Source organism: Thunnus albacares, chromosome 17, assembly GCF_914725855.1.
Source record: "Thunnus albacares chromosome 17, fThuAlb1.1, whole genome shotgun sequence".
In the NCBI taxonomy this organism is placed as follows: domain Eukaryota; kingdom Metazoa; phylum Chordata; class Actinopteri; order Scombriformes; family Scombridae; genus Thunnus; species Thunnus albacares.
Genome location: NC_058122.1, coordinates 10,886,088 through 10,903,531, shown reverse-complemented (window position 1 = coordinate 10,903,531; position 17,444 = coordinate 10,886,088). Strand labels below are relative to the sequence as shown.

Here is a 17,444-nt window from a genome sequence, read left to right as displayed (position 1 = left end):
GTCATTAGAGGGCCTGGTATATTTAGCAGCCGCCCCATGGTGTCTAGAACAATGATCCAACATTTCGTTAAGTAAGTTTGAGCACAACGACAGAGAATTACTATTGTCTAGATGTACAGTAATTTGAATTGACTTGTGTGTGTTAATCCTTACTGTAAACCCTTGCTGTTGTGCCGCAAAGTGACACTTAAACCCAATTTTAACGCGATTCTGCCTTTTCTTAACAAAAACCACAAAATATATCAAGGTCGGTTTGGTCTGCTGTGTTGACGACATGATGCTTGTTTTCAGAATAGAAACAAACAGCATGCTCTGTTTACCTCCTAGTCCTGCCAGCAAGATCTACCCCCCTCCTTGATCCTGGCTAATCCTCTGAGTTAATCTCCCCAATCATGAGAGCCAAGAGGAAAGACAGGAATAGTCTGATTGTTGCACCACAAAATTTGCCTTTCCCATTCAAACCTTTCCAATGGGAGCAGAAGTCTCGGTTCTCTAACCACCAGCAGTCCCAAGGCAGGAGACCCTTGGAATAGGACCATGTGTACCACTATGGCGGTCCTCACCACCATCGCTCTCATCCTGTGGCAGAGATTCTCCAACAAAATTGAACCGTGAGTACTGATTTTTGGATTTTGCCTTTTGATTTTGGATTTCTTGCAACCACTCATGAGTAGAAAGTCTATCTCTGTTATGCACGATGAAACTGAAATGAGATCTTTCTACTTTTTGTTGAGACTATGTGTTTATTAATACTTCTCCAGTCGTGGGAAACTAGATTTTCCAATGTTTGCTCTTTTTTTTTTTACTTCATAAATCACATAAAATACTTTCAGTCATGCTTCAAATGTGAACACACACACATGGAAAGAGCATACTTGTTTCATGTGTGGGAGAGACAGAGTGAGGGAGGTAGGGAGAGACTTATCTGCATCATTGATTTGAAACCACCCCAGTGATTATTTTAGAGTTTGCCTTGAGCAACAGTGTGTGGATCAAGTGGCTTGATACATAACAACAGTGTATTCTCGTTTTTTAATGGAGAGATGAATGGAGGGGAAAGCATCAGAGCTTTTCAGTTCATGGCCACTAATTGACTCAAAGTGCAATCTTCTCAGGCCCCCCCGGCCCTGCTTAGCCACTCACAGAGCAATGGCAAACAACGGCACGTGGCTACAGCACCATGGAGCATAGCAACAACTAACTCACACAATTATTTCACTTAACAAACAGCAGTGAGAGTTCACATCCTTTACTAAACTGTTTCCAGATATCTACGTATTTAATTGAATGTTAAAAAAGGGAGCGTGAGGATAAAGGTGTTGCATATAATAATGAGTAATATGTTCTTTACAACCCCTCAAAGGCAGGAAGAGACTGCTGAGAAAGAGGTGCCATACAAGAAGAGCAATGGAGCAGCAGAAATCCAAAAATGACAACAGTGAGCATCACGGGGTAAGGAAAAACAAACAGTGAAACAATCGAGCTATGCACTGTAGAGCCACAGAGGCCTTAAAAGGATACTCAAGTGATTTAGTATTGCACTTCTAATCAGCAGAGGTCAAGCTTCTTTGATGTCCTGAAGCTTTTTCTTTTATAAATGTGTAGTCTCCAGGTCTCCAATTTTGTTTTTGTTTTTTTTAAATCCAATGCCAACATTTTTTAAATTCTAGTTTTCTACAGTATCTCCACATGGCAACTATGGTATGATTAGGGATAAGGAAAGATTGCAGTCAGAGCAAATAAAGTATGGCTAATGTAAGGTTTGAGTTAGGCAACTAAAACATTTTAATGTTAGGAAAAGTGGTTGATAAAAAGCAAACATTAATTGCAGGTTAATTGTGGGACACAAACTTTGATCTACATTACAATCTGACGCACTACACACCCATCCACCTCCCAGATATACTGTATATAAAGGGCACAATTCTTTCTGCATCGGCACTGAACGTTGGCATTGGACGTAAGTCATGAATTGTCCAACATCAATACTGGGCTGAGGTAAGATGAACCTGAAGGGACAAAGCCCCTCCAGAGCCACAGAAGACATTATGGATTTGTTTTCACAAAAAATAGGTGAAAAATAGGTGGAGTGCCCCTTTGAGAATATTAAACTATATGACACTTCATCTTGAACAAAACATATACTGTGCTAGCACTGTGTTTGGCAGTATTTCAGCAACAATTTGTGCCAATGCTAAAATTAATAACAGCAGTTGTTTAACTAATCCAAAACTAGAAATGCACATACATAGGAAAGCAATAGCATATAAAAATAGATTGTAAAAAGCTGAAATAAGTCATAAAAAATACTGCCTATAAACATTACCAAAGACTGAAAGCCAAAGCCAACACACCAAAGCTGAGAATTGCAGTGGGAGAAAAGCACTGGAAAGACACAGGAAAACATCCAGATAGACAAAGAGAAATTGACAGTTGTGTGTGTGTGTTGAGTGTACTTGTGTTAGAGGGGGGTTGCAGAAGGGGCTCCAGACAAGGGGAGAAAGTGGAGCAGTGGAGCATGTTACAGAGGCACAGATGCATAAAGAGCTAAGATGCCTGCCCCACATTTAGCTTTTAAGCACTGACTGCCACACTGTTAACACTAAATGATTCAGAGGCAGAACAACAATCCATCATCTCTTTGGAGGGTTATTATAAATACATTACCTCCCCACAACCACACCATTTAACGAAGCTGTTAGGAACCTTAATATGAAGCAATAAACTCACTGACCATTGTACCTGCAGTAACCACCGCACAGAGGTTTCATGCAGGTCATTGGCATTTGATGTGTTATCTTCTTTAACTCTGTTTTATGGAGGCAAGAGTATTCAGTTGGGTCAGGGTGGTTTATTTGTTTATAAATGATTATTTTCCTGAATCATTCATGACTTTGCACCTCAGCTTTCACTTCCTATGTGCTTCTTCTCCCCTATAGATGTGAACTAAGACCAGAATGGGCCATAATCTCAAGTCTGGTGTGCATGAGGTGAGTTCTGTCATTTGTTATATTGTAGAATACACCAGAAAATAAACCAAACGTCCCTGATAACGTGTATTTGTTGTGTGTTCTTTTTTTAAGTGGCCTCTGCTATCAAGACTGTTTTCCCCCGGATACTACAGGAGAGATTTCCTGTCATCTTGTGTTGTTTTCTTTCATTGATCTGATTCTGATTCATCTGCACTTGACAGCTCTCTCCAAGACTCCCACCAGGAGATATATATATGTATAAAAAAAAAGTGGGCTACAGAAACAATGAGGCCTGTTTTCATCTGTCCCACAGATGCTCTCATTACTGCAAAAGGAAACAGTATCTGAGTGAACTCTGGGTAAATTGCAGCTTGGAAGATGAACCTGACAAATGTTTTCATCATGACAGCTGGATTTACAATATCGTTATTGTCTGAATGAGAACCAAAGTTTCACTTTGAAGTAAGATATACAATGAAGGTTTTAAGTAATAAGACATGTTCTGTGCCTCCATATAAATAAAAAAAAACATACACAATAATTTCTTTGATTTCACTGTTTTGCTTGCTTTTAGCAAAATATAATAATTTGTGTTTAATGCATGTATAAGGACAGAGTGATTTTTGACTGGATGTTTCTTAAAGAGTAGCTGCTCATATCATCTCATAAGTGACCTGAATTCTTCTGAAATAGGGGCTAAAGGCAAGCGTTTTACTGTACTGTATATGGCAGGTAGGGCTCCTCCTATGAATTCCTTTGTCCTGACAGGGGAAGCCCACTGACTAAATAAAGAAATGACATGCATTTCTGTTCTGTTGAGTACTCTTTTAAAGTATAATAGATTCTGTCTGAGCCTGAGCTTGTCAGTGACGTTGCTGTGCTGATTTCTGTTGATATGAGTCATGTGTTTCCATCTGAACTTTTGTTTTACAATCAATTTTGATCTCTATAAACATTCAAAGTTAACAATTTGAGCAATTTCTGCCTTTGATCAAATAAAGAGATGACTTTCCTGCTTTTAGATTTTCTGTGCACACACACAAAATTCCTGAATATTGATAAAGGGCATGGAACAGCGAACACTCAGTCATCACAGTTCAAAAGATGATCCCATGGCATACATTACAAAATAATTTACTACATATCATCACTTGCATGTACATTTACAGAACAGAGCAGATATAGTTCAAGACATTTTTATGTTGTTGTTTTTAATCTGTCAAGATAATCGTAGAGTTGAAATGCTGTCTGCACAAATATGGTTTGACAGAGGAGGACTTATTTCCTCAAACATGAAATACAGTGTATTTCGCTTTAACATAAAGACGTTTGTTCACCATAATATGATGAATGGAAAAAAAGAAATGGCATGTCTGTCTGATTCCAACTCTGAAATACTTGAAAAGCCTATTATGAGGTGATGGTGTTGCAGGAGCACAGGAGGGCTGAAGCCTCATGAGGAATGGTGTCATTAAGTCTAACTTTGAGCAATGTGCTCACTGGAGGGTGATTCGCCTAGTTATCATTGTGCTGATTAAGGGTGCAACATCAGACCGAGACCTCACTGAATTAAATATAGGCTACAGATGATAAATTATTCAGCTCTTCAGTTTTGCTGTAACTGATTTGCTTTGACTCATTTTCTAAGCTCTGATGCCACCTGGTGGTAAACTAGTTTGGTAGATTTCACAAAATAAGCAAGCAGGTGAAGCTGTCAAAAACAGGCAACTTCACAATTTATACCCCCAAACATACACATTTTTTGTAGATATTTTTAGCCATGTTGGTCTGTCAGTTGGTCCACCACTTTGGTCCAGACTGAAATATCTCAACAACAATTAGATGGATTGCCATGAAATTTTGTAGCCTACAGATGTTCATGGTCCCCAGAGGATAACTTGATATTTCCTCTGGTGCCACCAGCAGGTCAAAGTTTCTACTTATGATATCATACTTATTAAAACTCATCCTTTTTCCTTAACCTACAATTAGTTGCTTTTAATTGATTGGTTCATTACCTTCTACTGTACGGCAGATCGGTTTCTGTCTTAATGAATTTACTAAGCGCTGTTCTGCCAACAACATTATTGATTATTGCAACTGTTCCGATAACCATATCATCTCTCTAACCTCCTGTTTGTTCTACTAGCACATGAGCGTGCCCCTCTCTGTTTTTTCCCGCTCTCCTCTTTTTCTCCTCCTGTCCTCTCTTTTCTCTCAGGCATCTCTTTGCTGGACCAGCACCCATCCTGGAACCACTCTGCTTCCCTGGTTGTTGGTGCCATTTCCTGAGGTTTTGGATCTGGTTCTCAATCCTGCAGGAGTTCAGCCTCACCTCATGCCTCTCTCTCTCTGAATTATGTCTTTACCCTTTTCTCTCTCCTCTGTGAATAATGTCTTTTCTTGTCTCTTCCACCGTGTGTGTGAATGGTGTGATATAAGTCTGTCCTCCTCCAAGGTCTCCATGTTGATGGAGATCGCATGGCTCAGGTCTTATTCTGTTCTGGTGGCACCTGGAAGTTGCTCAGTGTCCTCTTCATCACATTCTTTATATACATTATAAATCCATTATAATCTCATCATCCTGTTTTCTTTGCTGTATTTCTGTAATTTGTCTTTCTTTATGCATTTCTGTCTGTTCTGGGAGAGAGATCCCTCCTCTGTTGTTCTTCGTGAGGTTTCTTCCATTTTTTCCCCATTAAAAGGGCTTTTTTTTCGAATTGAGGGTCCAAGGACAGGGGACGTTGTATTGCTGTACAGATTGTGAAGAAAACTTCACTACCCATAATGCTTTGAGAAGTGTAAACAGGAAACATACGTCTCGCGCCGGTTCGGGGTTGGTACGGTTATGCTATTGCTGCAGTAAATCAAACATTGAAGCTTGAGGTTAATGTTTAGCTTTAAGGGAAAAAAACTTTATATTGCCAATCATAAAGTTTGTATTACAGGAATGAATTAGCTTATGTGCGCAATACGGCTAATAAACAACCGTATCTGTTTGTATCAGATGTGTAGCGGCGCTGATTCATTTTAACGTTACTTCAGGTCAACTGGCCAATTTTTAAATGATAAACGTCGATACTAAACACAACTGTGTTAAAGCATGATAAGCATGTTATAGAGATAATGACTAACCACAGTATTGAGTCCTTAACATGAAAGCTCGCCGGTGTAACAGAATGGTTACCAATGGAGACGGGAGACGCCTAATCAGATTTAACTAACCGGCGGCTACCAGCAGAGATTCAACATGGTGAGTCAGTCAGACTGCTGCCATTATCAACATTTTAATGTTTATCGGTGTTAACAGGATTTTTAAAAAATATAAATGCAAGTTTCAATCTCTTTTTGTAAGTATACAGTGATATTTGCTTCGGGTTACACTGACCAGGTTAATCTATCCCAACTGTAAAATAACTTATTTCATCGATATTTACAGGCTACAAAGCCGAAGGGAAAAGCATCCAAAAGTAAGTTCCTCCAATGTTGTATGAATGCTACACTACTGTATCATTATATCTCTGCAGGAGTTTGTATAGTTTATATATGTAGCCCAAATAAAACACAGCTTTGTCTCAGAGGGCTTCACAATCTGTACAGCATATGACACCATCTATCCTTCCAGGTCAGAGAGGCATGCAGTATAGCTGAATGTACAGAGCAGAAAGGAGACTGCAGGAGTAGAATTTTGGTGTAGAAATAGAACCAAGGACTACATAATAGCAATGGTATAAGTATCGTTAGTCATACAGGATACAGTATACAATCCAGACATGTCAGAGCTGTCAGCTTATATAATCAAAATTCAGCATATACACACAAAAGACAAGGTATGCTTAAGTGTAATAACTAAAAGAGTTCCAAGCTTGTGTAAAAGCGTATCCCCTCCCCCTTGGTTTTCCCAAAGGTTCCTTCGGAGATGATGATTTGCTTGACAGCTTATTTGATGATAAAAGTAAGTGAGCCCAGTTCTGCGGTTTTGTCTGGTATTATCACTGTAAAAGATTCATGTATTTTGATATTTTCTCTTAATAATTTACTCATCAGAACACCCGGTGTTGGGGAAATCAACCCGTGGTGGATCAGCAAATCGGTAAGTTGGAAAAATGAAAGAGCTACACACTATAAATGATCAGTTTTCACTCCTGATAGCAAATAGCATTTATTTTTTTCTTCTCCAGCTCATCTGCCACTGATAACATCTTCAGTATGCTAGCGGAGGAGGTAAAGGCTGATGGGGAAGCTGAGGTATGTAGACAGATGTGAAACATAGATGAATATATACTTTTACAGTCTCTTTTATTTTAGAATGATTTTGTTGTCTCCTCGTTATTATGTTTTTTTTTATTTTTGTCCAAGGACTCCGATGTCTCAGCAGCAGATCCTGATGACATACTGAAGAACATGAAGGTTGGTTATTATAAAATGTGGAAAAGCAGAGACAAAGCTCTGTTTTGTTGTGTTTTCATGTCTATCTATCCTTGTACAGGACATGGATGATATGGAGGCTGACCTTTTTGCATCAAAGAAAAAACCAAGTTCAGCTCCCGCACAAACAAAGCCGCCCGTTAACGAAGGGTCAAAGAAAGACTCTGCTGCATTAGAGAGTAATGTAAAACCAGAGGGAGCAGGTAAGTCAGTACAGAGTGTTTTTGCATTAATTATTTTCTCATTATTAGCCTCACCTTATAACTGACTGAACTTTACATTGATAACAGCAATCAAAGAGAGAGTTGTGTCTCCCCCACTTCACTCAGATGAATCCACCAAAAGAGGGAAGAAACCAAACTCTGCACCTTCGTCCACAGCACGCAACTACAAGAAGTTCACCTTCTCTGGTGAGTGAGCTTCTTGTTTCCATCCACCTCTGAGACCACGCTTCATGTGACTCCTGAGAGAAAAACCCTGTGTGTTTACTGATAACTCTGCTCTGTTTATCTCAAATTGCTGCATGAATTCAGACAGCGGTTTTGATGATGATGAAGGTCTTGGTCAGACACCTTACGCTAAAGGTGCATTGGTACATTAAAAAGTGACACTCAACTTTACAAATCTGATGGTTGATTGACTTTGTTGAAATACTACTGTTGTGAATAATTAAATAGCAGAGCTAATATTGTGCTTTTTTTAGCTTCAGCTTTTAAGAAAGCCAACACACAGCCAATAAAAAGCCAACACCCAAAAATAATTATCCAGACAATGTATTAACGTGTACTGTTCTCTGAGTTACTCACTTGAGTTACAGTTTCTTAAGTACACCTGTACAATCTATTACAATCCAATACAACAGCTTTGCAATAAATCCTATATTTGTGAAGCTTACAATAAAAAAGGTATTTCTGATATTTTGTCCACCCTATTTACATGAAGTACAGGAAGGTGACAGAATATAAGAAACACCTCCTAATAAATGCAATCTAATACATCACAGCCACTAATCTGAGCCTCAAAACTTGCCATAGATTTAAGTTAACATCTTTCTAATATCAAATGGACCACAAAGAGCTTCACACAATAGGATGTAGCAATGTTATTTCATTGGCGTGGTATAAATTGTGCAGGCCTAATAAACTGGCAGCACAATATGTAATGTAATTTAGATATATTTGAACATGTATGTGTTTTTTGTATGTGATATCAGAATAATCCTAAGTATTTATAGTAAGTAATATAAGTCTAGCCATAAACTTACAGCCTTACAGCCTGTTAGCCAAACACAGTATGAAAACAGTAAATAATCTAATTTCCTCTGCAGATCTAGACGACCCTCTGGATGACCTGCTTGATGACTTGCTTCCAGATGAAACCAAACCAGAATCTAAAGCTAGCGTGCAGCCAACCAAACCCGAAAAATCTGTGCCATCTCCTTCAGCATCTCCTATCCTAAAGAGTGAAACAAGTGAGCTGTAAAATTTTCCTTTACTTTCCATTTTTCCATGTAATCACCACACACTGAGGTACTATATATGTGTGTGTGTATGTGTGTTTTTTTCATCAGCTAATGCAGCAAAAAAACGAGGTGATCTTACATTTGAGGACGATAAGGACGACATAATGGATGCACTCGGATTTGACAGTGATAAAAACAAGAAAAAAGAAACTGCGCTTTGGCCCAACAGGGAAAGGTAACAGATTTGTTTTTACTCTCACCGTCTCACTCTTATTGTGGCCCTTATTTATAGTGCTGAAATAATAAATAATTACTGCTTTAGTGCAGCTAAAAGCCAAACTTTGCTCAGAATCTCATCCTGATTGTTCACATGCGATTTGCCGAGACAGTGTTTTTACAAAACATCTCTGCTTTGCTTTCACTTACCTTGTTCTTTCAAAGATGGCAAAGTTTTGTATCTTAACGTGACATACAGTATATCATGTTGTTATGTTTGATCTCAGAAGCGAGCCGCCTCAGAGAGCTCGTACTCGGCTAGATGAGATTCTGGAGAGTTTGACTTCACCTCGTCTTCTGGAGCGACCACCCACAGGTGAGAGGAAGGACCAGCCTCAGTCTCAAGACAAGCAGCAACAGGAGAAGACCTCCAATGTGAAAGGTAATAGAGCACCACTGTCTCCTGCTTAGCACAGCTATGAGCAAGCACTGTTTTTAAAAGAAAGAAATAATTGAAGCCAATTTCGTCTTCTTTTTTTTTTTACAATTTATCAGAGACACTTTTAGAAGACGACCTCACATTTGGGTCTTATCAGCCCACATTGGGATCCACTCCTGAAGGGCGCCAGTCCCGCAGACAGTCTGTCAGGTGTGTGTGAAGTCCAACTTGTGTGTGTTACAGTAGGCTTTTTTGCCTGCCAAGATAAACTGCACAAAATAGGTGCATGACATTTTTTTGTATCATCAGATTTTCTACAGAAGATGTCAGTGCCTCCACCCCAGAGAAGAAACCAAAACCCACCGCCGCCCCCACCTCCGCTCGATCCCGCAACTCAGCAGACTGGCTAGGCCTCAAGACAAACGACGACTATGTAGAAGATGACGCCAAAGAGAAAAAGACTTCCACAGAGTCTCCAAAGGTTCCATCCTCTCCTTTGTTAGAGAGAAAGTCGTCACTGACAGGTGGTCATGCCGCATCTGCTGCAAAATTGTCAGCTGACACCTCAGCTCCAACTGAAAACATCACCAAACAAACAAAGCCAGAGGTCTCTAAAAGCCGGAAGACAGAAGAGGAGGAGGACGACTGGTTAGCAGGAGCACTGAGCAGGAAGAAGACTCAATCAGTTTCAAACTCTGAGGCAAAAAGCTCCAAGCAGGAAGACTTTCTAGGACTGGGGGAAGAAGTGGATCTGGAGTCATTTGTTAGGTACTGTGGAAAGCACGCACAACAGCAAAGGCAATAACTTATACAATGATAGAATCCACTCTTGTTCCTCAGTATTAAATTCTTACCTGCTCTTGTTTTCAGTAAGCAGAGCACTTCACAAGCTCCTAGAAGCAGAGACGACACTCTTGCATCCGTCAAGGAAACTGGGTAGGATTTCCATGTGAATTCAACGCAAGTGACAATACATGGGCTTTGATGATTTCCTGTTTTTTTCATTCTTGTTTTATGTTGTGCAGCAACACTTTTCTTGGACAGCCCAGCCCCGCTGCTCACTCCACCCCTGTCAGAGATGAGAGGACCAAACAAGGTATTCACTCAGTCGCACAGCGATTCATCTAAATAACTACTCTTCAGTTACATTTTATGCTAATAGGATGAATACAAAATGCATTACAGTCGTATTTTTTACAGACGTGTCCCTCTGCACACCTACAAGCCTTCCTCTCTTACAAACCACACTAATACTTCATTCATCTTGTATCACGTCATGCTCATAATCTCAGCAAATCATTAACTCACATTCTACTGAATCTACCCCTCTCATACAGATATAATTCCCACTTACCCTTCAACTCCACCACAATCCCTATCTGTAGTTACCGAGCATACACCCACCGATGAGCATCACCTCCCTCCCACCTTAACATCCTCCCCACCGACCACTCTCCTTGCTAAAGTAGACTTCAGACACACTTTTAGTCCGTCTCATCCTTCAGATTATCCTCCTCAAGTCACTGGCCCCTTATCAGTCGCTGCTGCTAGCATTAGCCACCACCAGCCCCACCACTTCCCATCCAATAAAGAATCCAGGGTACGAGGAGGACCCAAGCACGTTGTGGATGAAACCTCACAACCGTTGACATTTTCCAACCTTACATCTACTGTACTGCCTGGCTCAATGGGGTGTAGGTACTCTTAGGGAAATATGAAGAAATTTTAGATACAGCAGCATTTTTTCACCAATGCTTTGGTATCCAATGTGAGCGGTATGATTGTTTGCTTTCTTTCCAGCAGTTCCACCGCAAAACCAAACGCAAAACACACAAACAGCTGTCCAACAACAGGTATTGTTGTTTTCCTGAAATTATTAATCGGAAGAAGCTATAATAAGCCTTTTTTTTTTTTTTAATCCCTTCCATATCTTCATATCTGAACAGGTGACATTTACAACAGACAGTCTGCAGCAGCTGTTACTACAACAGCAGGTAACTAACTTACTTACCTCTGCTTGCAGATTTATTTAAAGATGTAAGAACACATGTATCACCTGGTTTGTTCTCCACTTGGCTGCTCTCCTCCTAAAGATGATGCAGTCTCAGTTGCTGGGTCTCGGGGGTGTTGTGGACACGGGTGCCCTGCAGAGACTCAAGGAGAGAGAGCAGCAACCTGGAGATCATCACGCTTTGCAGGCTCGCATCATCCAGCTGGAGGGACAGGTACATGAATGCTGTTGCTATGATGAGAGGAAAACATAACTATATGTACTGTGTGTCTGCTGTATTTCACTTCACTTCACTGCTGCCTCATCTTCCCTTTCTTTGTTACATCCGTGAATTTTCCTAGCCTGAAACTGCTATGTGTTATTGTCCAGGTGAAGACCCTGCAGCTGGAGCGAGACCAAAGCCAAATGTTGCTAGAGAGTGTCCAGCAGCGACATAAACAGGATATGGAACTCATGGAGAACGCACACAAGTAGTTTATTCCCAGAGCTTGCCAGACTTCACTCTGAAAAATTATAATACACCGTGTGTGTGTGTGTGTGTGTGTGTGCAAAATGTGCAGCACCCGTGCACGCTTAACATGCATTATGCATAATTCCCTGCACTTCAAGCAGCTTATGTGTGTCTGTATGCTTAACATGCGAGTATTTCTGTGCATACTCAGGGCGCGCGTGAAGCTGCTCGAGGAATCGGCAGCCCAGAGGGAGACACGAGCTCGGCAGGAGTGTGAAGACCTAATGGAACGCCTGGCCACAGTAACACGATCGGCTGAGCAGGAGCGCTCAGAGCTGCAGGCTCAGTACCAGCGGAAACTGGCCCAGGCCCAGCAAGACAGAGACCGTGAGGTGGAGAGGCTCAGAGACCTTCAGAGGTAAATCTGTCTTTAAATTCTGTATTTGCTATGCTGTAGCTCATTCTCACTGTGATTTAGTGATATACTTAATGAGTAAAACCAATGGAGGTGTTACATGGGTCATGAGAAAAATAATATTTCAATAGATAAAGAAAATACTTTACTGTATTATGACATTTTCTTTGTAATTTACTGATCAAAACATCAAGTAAAATGTAAATGTAAAATGTCTCATTAAATCTGCCTCTTTGAACATGATGAACAGAATGAGTTTAATACATTCTATGATAAATAAATGACCTCAAAGGTTTATCATATATTTGTTGTATATTTGCTCCTTTGCCATTAAGGAAATCCATCTTGGAGATGAAGAAAGACCATGAGGACCAGGTCCAGAGACTGAAGAGGTTAAAAGACGAAGAGATCGATGCAGTTACAAGTGCGACATCTCAGACCAGGCAAGTTAATATCAGAGGACAATGTCACTCCCCTTTAAAACTAAAAAAAACTACAGCAAAATATTCTTTAGTCTACTTTGAAAGTGAACCCGGAATTGCTCTTTTTTTATTGTTCATTTTTCTTATCAAAGCAGATCTTTAACAATCAGTCTTTGTCCAGGTCTCTTACAGTGATGATTGAGCAGATGGAGCAGTTCTCCTCTCGGCTGGGAGAGCTCTCTTCTCGAGTGGAGAGCACACATGAACACACAACCCATGGCCTGGAGCAGGGGGCACGGCACAGAGATGAGCAGCTTCGAAGTACTTCATACACAACCCCTCCACATACACACACACTTACATAATTAACAGGATGTACAAATAGGTCAAGATACAAGTAGTCTGAGAGCATAGTTGTATCACATTGCAAGTGGGTTAAGGTCATTCTCTAAATGTACGTTTCAGTAATGCAGGACCGTCTGGCCCAGCAGCAGAAAGCCATGGCTGAGGAGAGAGCTTACCTCAAGGAAATCATTTCCAGGATGGACACGCAGCTCAATGAGCAGCAGAGACAGCTTGAGAAGGTCAGAAATCAATGACACAGACTATTTTTAGGCTACCTGCAGTTGCTTAGAAACGGCAGTATTGCACAAATGTATACATGAACAAGTTTTTATATGCTTCAGGAGCGCTGGAAGATGACTGCAGAGCAGGCCAAGGCAGAGTCGTCCCAAAGAGGCCTGGAAGAAGAGCGGCGTTCCCTCAGTATGCAGATCAACATGGAGAGAGAGGAGCTGGAGAGAGCCAAGGTGAGGCTGACATTTATCAGTTTAGATAGTAGACATAAGCTATATCTTGATTCTATGCGTCTCCTCCTCACCTCTCCCTGCCTGTCTCTCTCTGTTTCCATCAGAGCGCATTACTGGAGGAGCAGAAGTCAGTGATGCAAATTTGTGCAGAGGAGAGGAGGAAGCTGGCAGCAGAGTGGGCCCGCTTCCACGCCCAGGAGAAGCAGAGGCATGAGAGGGCTGAACGTGAGGTCAGCAGTCTCTTGGAGAAGAGAGAGGGCTCCATCATCAGTCTGGCACAGGTGAGCTTTACAGTAGAGACGTGCTTGCTGCAACTGGTTTTGACAATCTTGACAGGATAATGTTTACATCACTAAATATAGCGGATATATTTCTGAAGTAAATTTAGTTTTTCTCACTATGATTTACAGGATCCCCAAAACTTTTTGTCAGCTCTTTTCTCTTTTCTCTTTTCTCAAGTATCCCAAGTATTCAGGACTGACTGTTTTTTTTCTGTTTATGTTGTAGGAACAAGCTGACCTGAAGCTTCGCACTGGAGAGCTGAAACAGAAGGAGATGGCTGTGGCACAGGAGAGAGAGACTGTGGAAAGACTAAGAGAGGAAGTGGACAGGGACAAAGACAGAATAAGCAGCACCGCTGTGAGACTCAAAACACGTGCCCAGGAGGTGGAGGCCTTCAGCAAGGTAAATTAGCCTCACACTGACCTATATGTATTGTAGTAGGACTCTAATGCACTTGTGGAGTATACAGTATTTAACATACTTGGCACATGTTCTTTGCAGCTCGCTGCAGAGAAGTATGAGGAGGGAGAGCGAGCCTTGCAGGAGGCTAAACGTGTGGAGGCTGAGCACGAGGCAAGACTCAGAAATATCCATTCCCAAACAGAGCGGATGAGGCAGCAAGAGCAACGAATCCTTCAGGTGTGTTAGTCAGTTACTCTTCAGATTGTGCTTCTATATTACAAAACTACAAAATATGAACAGCACAGACATGTTAACTGTCTGGTAGCACCTAAACACTTTTTGTTACAGGAGCGAATGCGGTTAAGTCATCTGCAAAAGGAGACTGAGAGGCTGAGACAGGACCCTCCCATCACCTCTTTACCACAAATTATTCCACCTGTTTTACCAGGTGACGTAAACTCATGACTAGTTTCTCATATCAGGTAAAAATAAAACCATTCAATATGCAAAATTTAACAGTGTTTTGTTATGTTTATCTGTAGACACAGGCTCATTGATGCCAAACCCTGAGCTGGCATCGACCCTGAATGTTCCCCCTCCCAATTTGTCTTCCAACTCTCAGTCCATGGCGCTTCAGGCGAGTCTGGCTCTGTGGAAGTACACTGCAGACAAGGTAAACAGCGAAGTCTCACTCTTTGCTGAGGATGTTACAAAGCCTCAAAGTCACCTTATAAATACTAGTGACAGCAATTTCAACACACAAGTATCACTTGTTTTAAAATGTTTTGACACCTATGTTCCCAAACAGTAGCCATATATTCATTTTCATTGGTTCACTATCATTGTAGATGAGGAACTTTCAAAAAGCTGTTTGCTTTAAGAGAGAATTTACAAATATTAGACAGATAGCACTTTTACAAATGCTTTAGATACATTAAGCTATCTTAGATGTAGCAGCGATTACATATATCCAAATAAATAGTACATAAACAGACCAATAGCTAGCAGTCATTCAAGAACTGCGTTTGGCAACCGTCAGCCCCAGTTCGTTTCAAATATTTAAATAATGACTAATCAGCTTTGCTGGTGAAAACTTGAGTCTTACACAGTACACCATTTCAAACCAAGATGAAGCCATTGTGACATGTTGCACCACAGACATATTTAGCTGCACAAGAGATGGTTGTTTGAGGTGACTGTGCCCCTGTAGCCCACTGGTTAAGACACATGCCACATCACAGTTTAATCTACTTTCAGGTTTGGTAGCAAATCTTTGTTACTGTACTAGATGCATTAAATGCCCCCATCCAAAAAAAACATTCAATAAACACATGTAGGTTGTTACAGTAAAGGCTTTATTGTAAATGTGAAATTGAAAACAGGTTACAATTCCAGTAATGTAATGTGACTCATCCACAATTACACTATCAGCTTTTCAACACATGCACACTTACAGCTTCTGCCAGGAGTTTCATTTCATAAATTTGTTCTGGAAATTTCCTTAAACATTCCAAAATGTTCACATTTCTGTCCTCAGTAATTCTAGTTTTTCCTGCCCACAGGACCGTGAATACCTCCAGGAAGAGCAGATCTTCCTTGACAATTTGAAGAAGAAATCTTACAGATTATCTTTCAACACAGACTGACCCAGACATGCTGGGCCCTCGCAGTGGGATTCATGTTATTTTTAATGTGATAAATACTTGAATTTTATACAGTGCATTTTCTCAAGTTTATTAAATGTTTTTTTTCCATCAAACTTGGGTTGAGATTTCTGTGTGCCATCAGAGATCTGGTTCTAATCCAAACTGCTGTTGTGTTCAATTCCCCGTCAACTTCATCTGAAAGTTACAAAAAGAAAAAAGGAAGCGTTACAATTCTGACAACAATGTTTCAAACCTCTAAAATATAGCAAATACTGTTTATGCTGCATCTCTAGTCAAGCCTCAGGTTACCATGACTCCACACTAAATGTTCAGACAGGGATAACTTGTATCATCACTGACTTGACTTTTACTAACTTTTGAGTGTCAATCTTGCAGCATTTACCTGTTCATGTCATCTCGCTGCCAGCATGTCCTCTTATAGTCTTGCTTTGCCGTTCATCAGATCAGACCTGTATGGAGACATTTATCATCTGGATTCGTCAAGTGTTCAAATCATGCACACCAGAGGTAGAAATGTTTGATGATATTTCTCAGAACCAGCTTTTGCCCTCGTCAGTTATCGCATCAGACGGCACTTCCTATGCAGCAGTTTTCGTCACTGAATCAGTGGCAGCAAGGGTCACAAGAAACAGCAAGTGTGGTACAAACCTTTTTCACAATGTCTCCCACTTCTTACTGCCATTGCCAAGTAGGACAGAGCTGGGAACCTGTAACAACACATTGCATTAGTGATGGTTCAGGAGCAGCATGCGTCTGCATACATACATCAGTATGCAGTAGGTCAGATACCATTGCTTTCCACACATGTTCTTCAGACAGGGATAACAAAATCATCATATGCACTGCAAATATAAAGAAGAATATAACAATTTAAAAAAAAAAAAACTCATGGTAACTTTTACCTGATGTTCATGATGAAAAACTTCGCCCTTTTGAGGGGTAGATGCCTCCTTCAACATCATTCAAAGCTGCCTGTAAAGTTAAAATAAATGAAATTAAGTCATACATTTGATGTGTAATCGGACACTTCGGGACATTAGCTGGCGACCAGAGGAAGGCCACGTTTCTGCCCGTCCCTCTGTTACATTACACGATAAAAATTAACATTTATAATCTTAAATAAAAGTGGCTGCGTGCCAGTGAATATAATGCATGTTATTCTGCTTTCCTGGATCAGTTAGCTACTCAATAACACTTATATTTTCTGGCCAGCACGCGCTCTTCTCACACGTGCTTGGTAGTTAACAGCTAGCCGGCTAGCACAATTCATATGAAACCGCCTCCAGACTTCTGCACACTCAAGTCTCATTCATTACTCATCAAATCATTACCTGCTCATGGAGGGTCATCTGCAGCGCACTCCATTTTTAGACAGAAAAGCATCGACATATATGAAAACTGCATGCTGGTGTTGAAAGTTTCTCTGTTGTCCTCGCACCACGCGTACAACGAGAATGAGGCAGGAACT

General features: G+C 40.7%; 1 protein-coding gene, 2 long non-coding RNA genes and 3 other non-coding genes across 11 annotated transcripts; 2 read left to right on the top strand and 4 right to left on the bottom strand.

Annotated features, from left to right (window-relative positions):
- The first annotated feature begins 417 nt into the window (after nucleotides 1–417).
- On the top strand, nucleotides 418–3,862 carry LOC122967492. Its single transcript, XR_006398619.1, has 4 exons — nucleotides 418–611; nucleotides 1,364–1,452; nucleotides 2,940–2,990; nucleotides 3,084–3,862. It is a non-coding gene; the product is annotated as an uncharacterized LOC122967492 (long non-coding RNA).
- Nucleotides 3,863–5,784: 1,922 nt separating this feature from the next.
- Nucleotides 5,785–16,061, top strand: LOC122967074 (fas-binding factor 1 homolog). 6 transcript variants are annotated; one of them, XM_044331490.1, is made up of 31 exons: nucleotides 5,785–6,225; nucleotides 6,412–6,442; nucleotides 6,880–6,927; nucleotides 7,020–7,065; nucleotides 7,154–7,220; nucleotides 7,332–7,382; nucleotides 7,462–7,603; nucleotides 7,730–7,810; nucleotides 8,728–8,871; nucleotides 8,971–9,097; nucleotides 9,366–9,520; nucleotides 9,634–9,727; nucleotides 9,827–10,285; nucleotides 10,388–10,453; nucleotides 10,543–10,613; nucleotides 11,023–11,211; nucleotides 11,318–11,370; nucleotides 11,464–11,511; nucleotides 11,611–11,742; nucleotides 11,898–11,998; nucleotides 12,191–12,397; nucleotides 12,730–12,837; nucleotides 12,998–13,137; nucleotides 13,282–13,400; nucleotides 13,503–13,625; nucleotides 13,730–13,906; nucleotides 14,133–14,309; nucleotides 14,409–14,546; nucleotides 14,658–14,757; nucleotides 14,852–14,982; nucleotides 15,872–16,061. In XM_044331490.1, exons 1-31 carry the CDS (start codon nucleotides 6,223–6,225, stop codon nucleotides 15,953–15,955), a joined length of 3,612 nt encoding a protein of 1,203 aa, XP_044187425.1. In that variant the 5' UTR covers nucleotides 5,785–6,222; the 3' UTR covers nucleotides 15,956–16,061. The 6 variants fall into 6 exon arrangements, with proteins under 6 accessions (XP_044187425.1, XP_044187424.1, XP_044187423.1 ...); XM_044331489.1 differs by having other exon boundaries at nucleotides 7,691–7,810; nucleotides 9,369–9,520; XM_044331488.1 differs by having other exon boundaries at nucleotides 7,691–7,810; nucleotides 11,321–11,370.
- LOC122967076 lies at nucleotides 15,644–17,437 on the bottom strand. Its single transcript, XR_006398535.1, has 5 exons — nucleotides 17,308–17,437; nucleotides 16,879–16,948; nucleotides 16,625–16,683; nucleotides 16,359–16,425; nucleotides 15,644–16,150 (listed from the first exon to the last, which is right to left on the bottom strand). It is a non-coding gene; the product is annotated as an uncharacterized LOC122967076 (long non-coding RNA).
- Nucleotides 16,249–16,319, bottom strand: LOC122967825. The gene has a single exon (XR_006398682.1). It is a non-coding gene; the product is annotated as a small nucleolar RNA R38 (small nucleolar RNA).
- Nucleotides 16,505–16,579, bottom strand: LOC122967827. Its single transcript, XR_006398684.1, has one exon. It is a non-coding gene; the product is annotated as a small nucleolar RNA SNORD49 (small nucleolar RNA).
- On the bottom strand, nucleotides 16,751–16,821 carry LOC122967826. The gene has a single exon (XR_006398683.1). It is a non-coding gene; the product is annotated as a small nucleolar RNA R38 (small nucleolar RNA).
- Nucleotides 17,438–17,444: the final 7 nt, after the last annotated feature.

Bases quoted from the DNA above. Each gene is read 5' to 3' on its own strand.
- LOC122967074 (XM_044331487.1), top strand. The intron at 9,728-9,826 runs GTGTGTGTGAAG...TTGTATCATCAG, and splicing joins TCCCGCAGACAGTCTGTCAG to ATTTTCTACAGAAGATGTCA. The intron at 13,138-13,281 runs GTACTTCATACA...TGTACGTTTCAG, and splicing joins CAGAGATGAGCAGCTTCGAA to TAATGCAGGACCGTCTGGCC.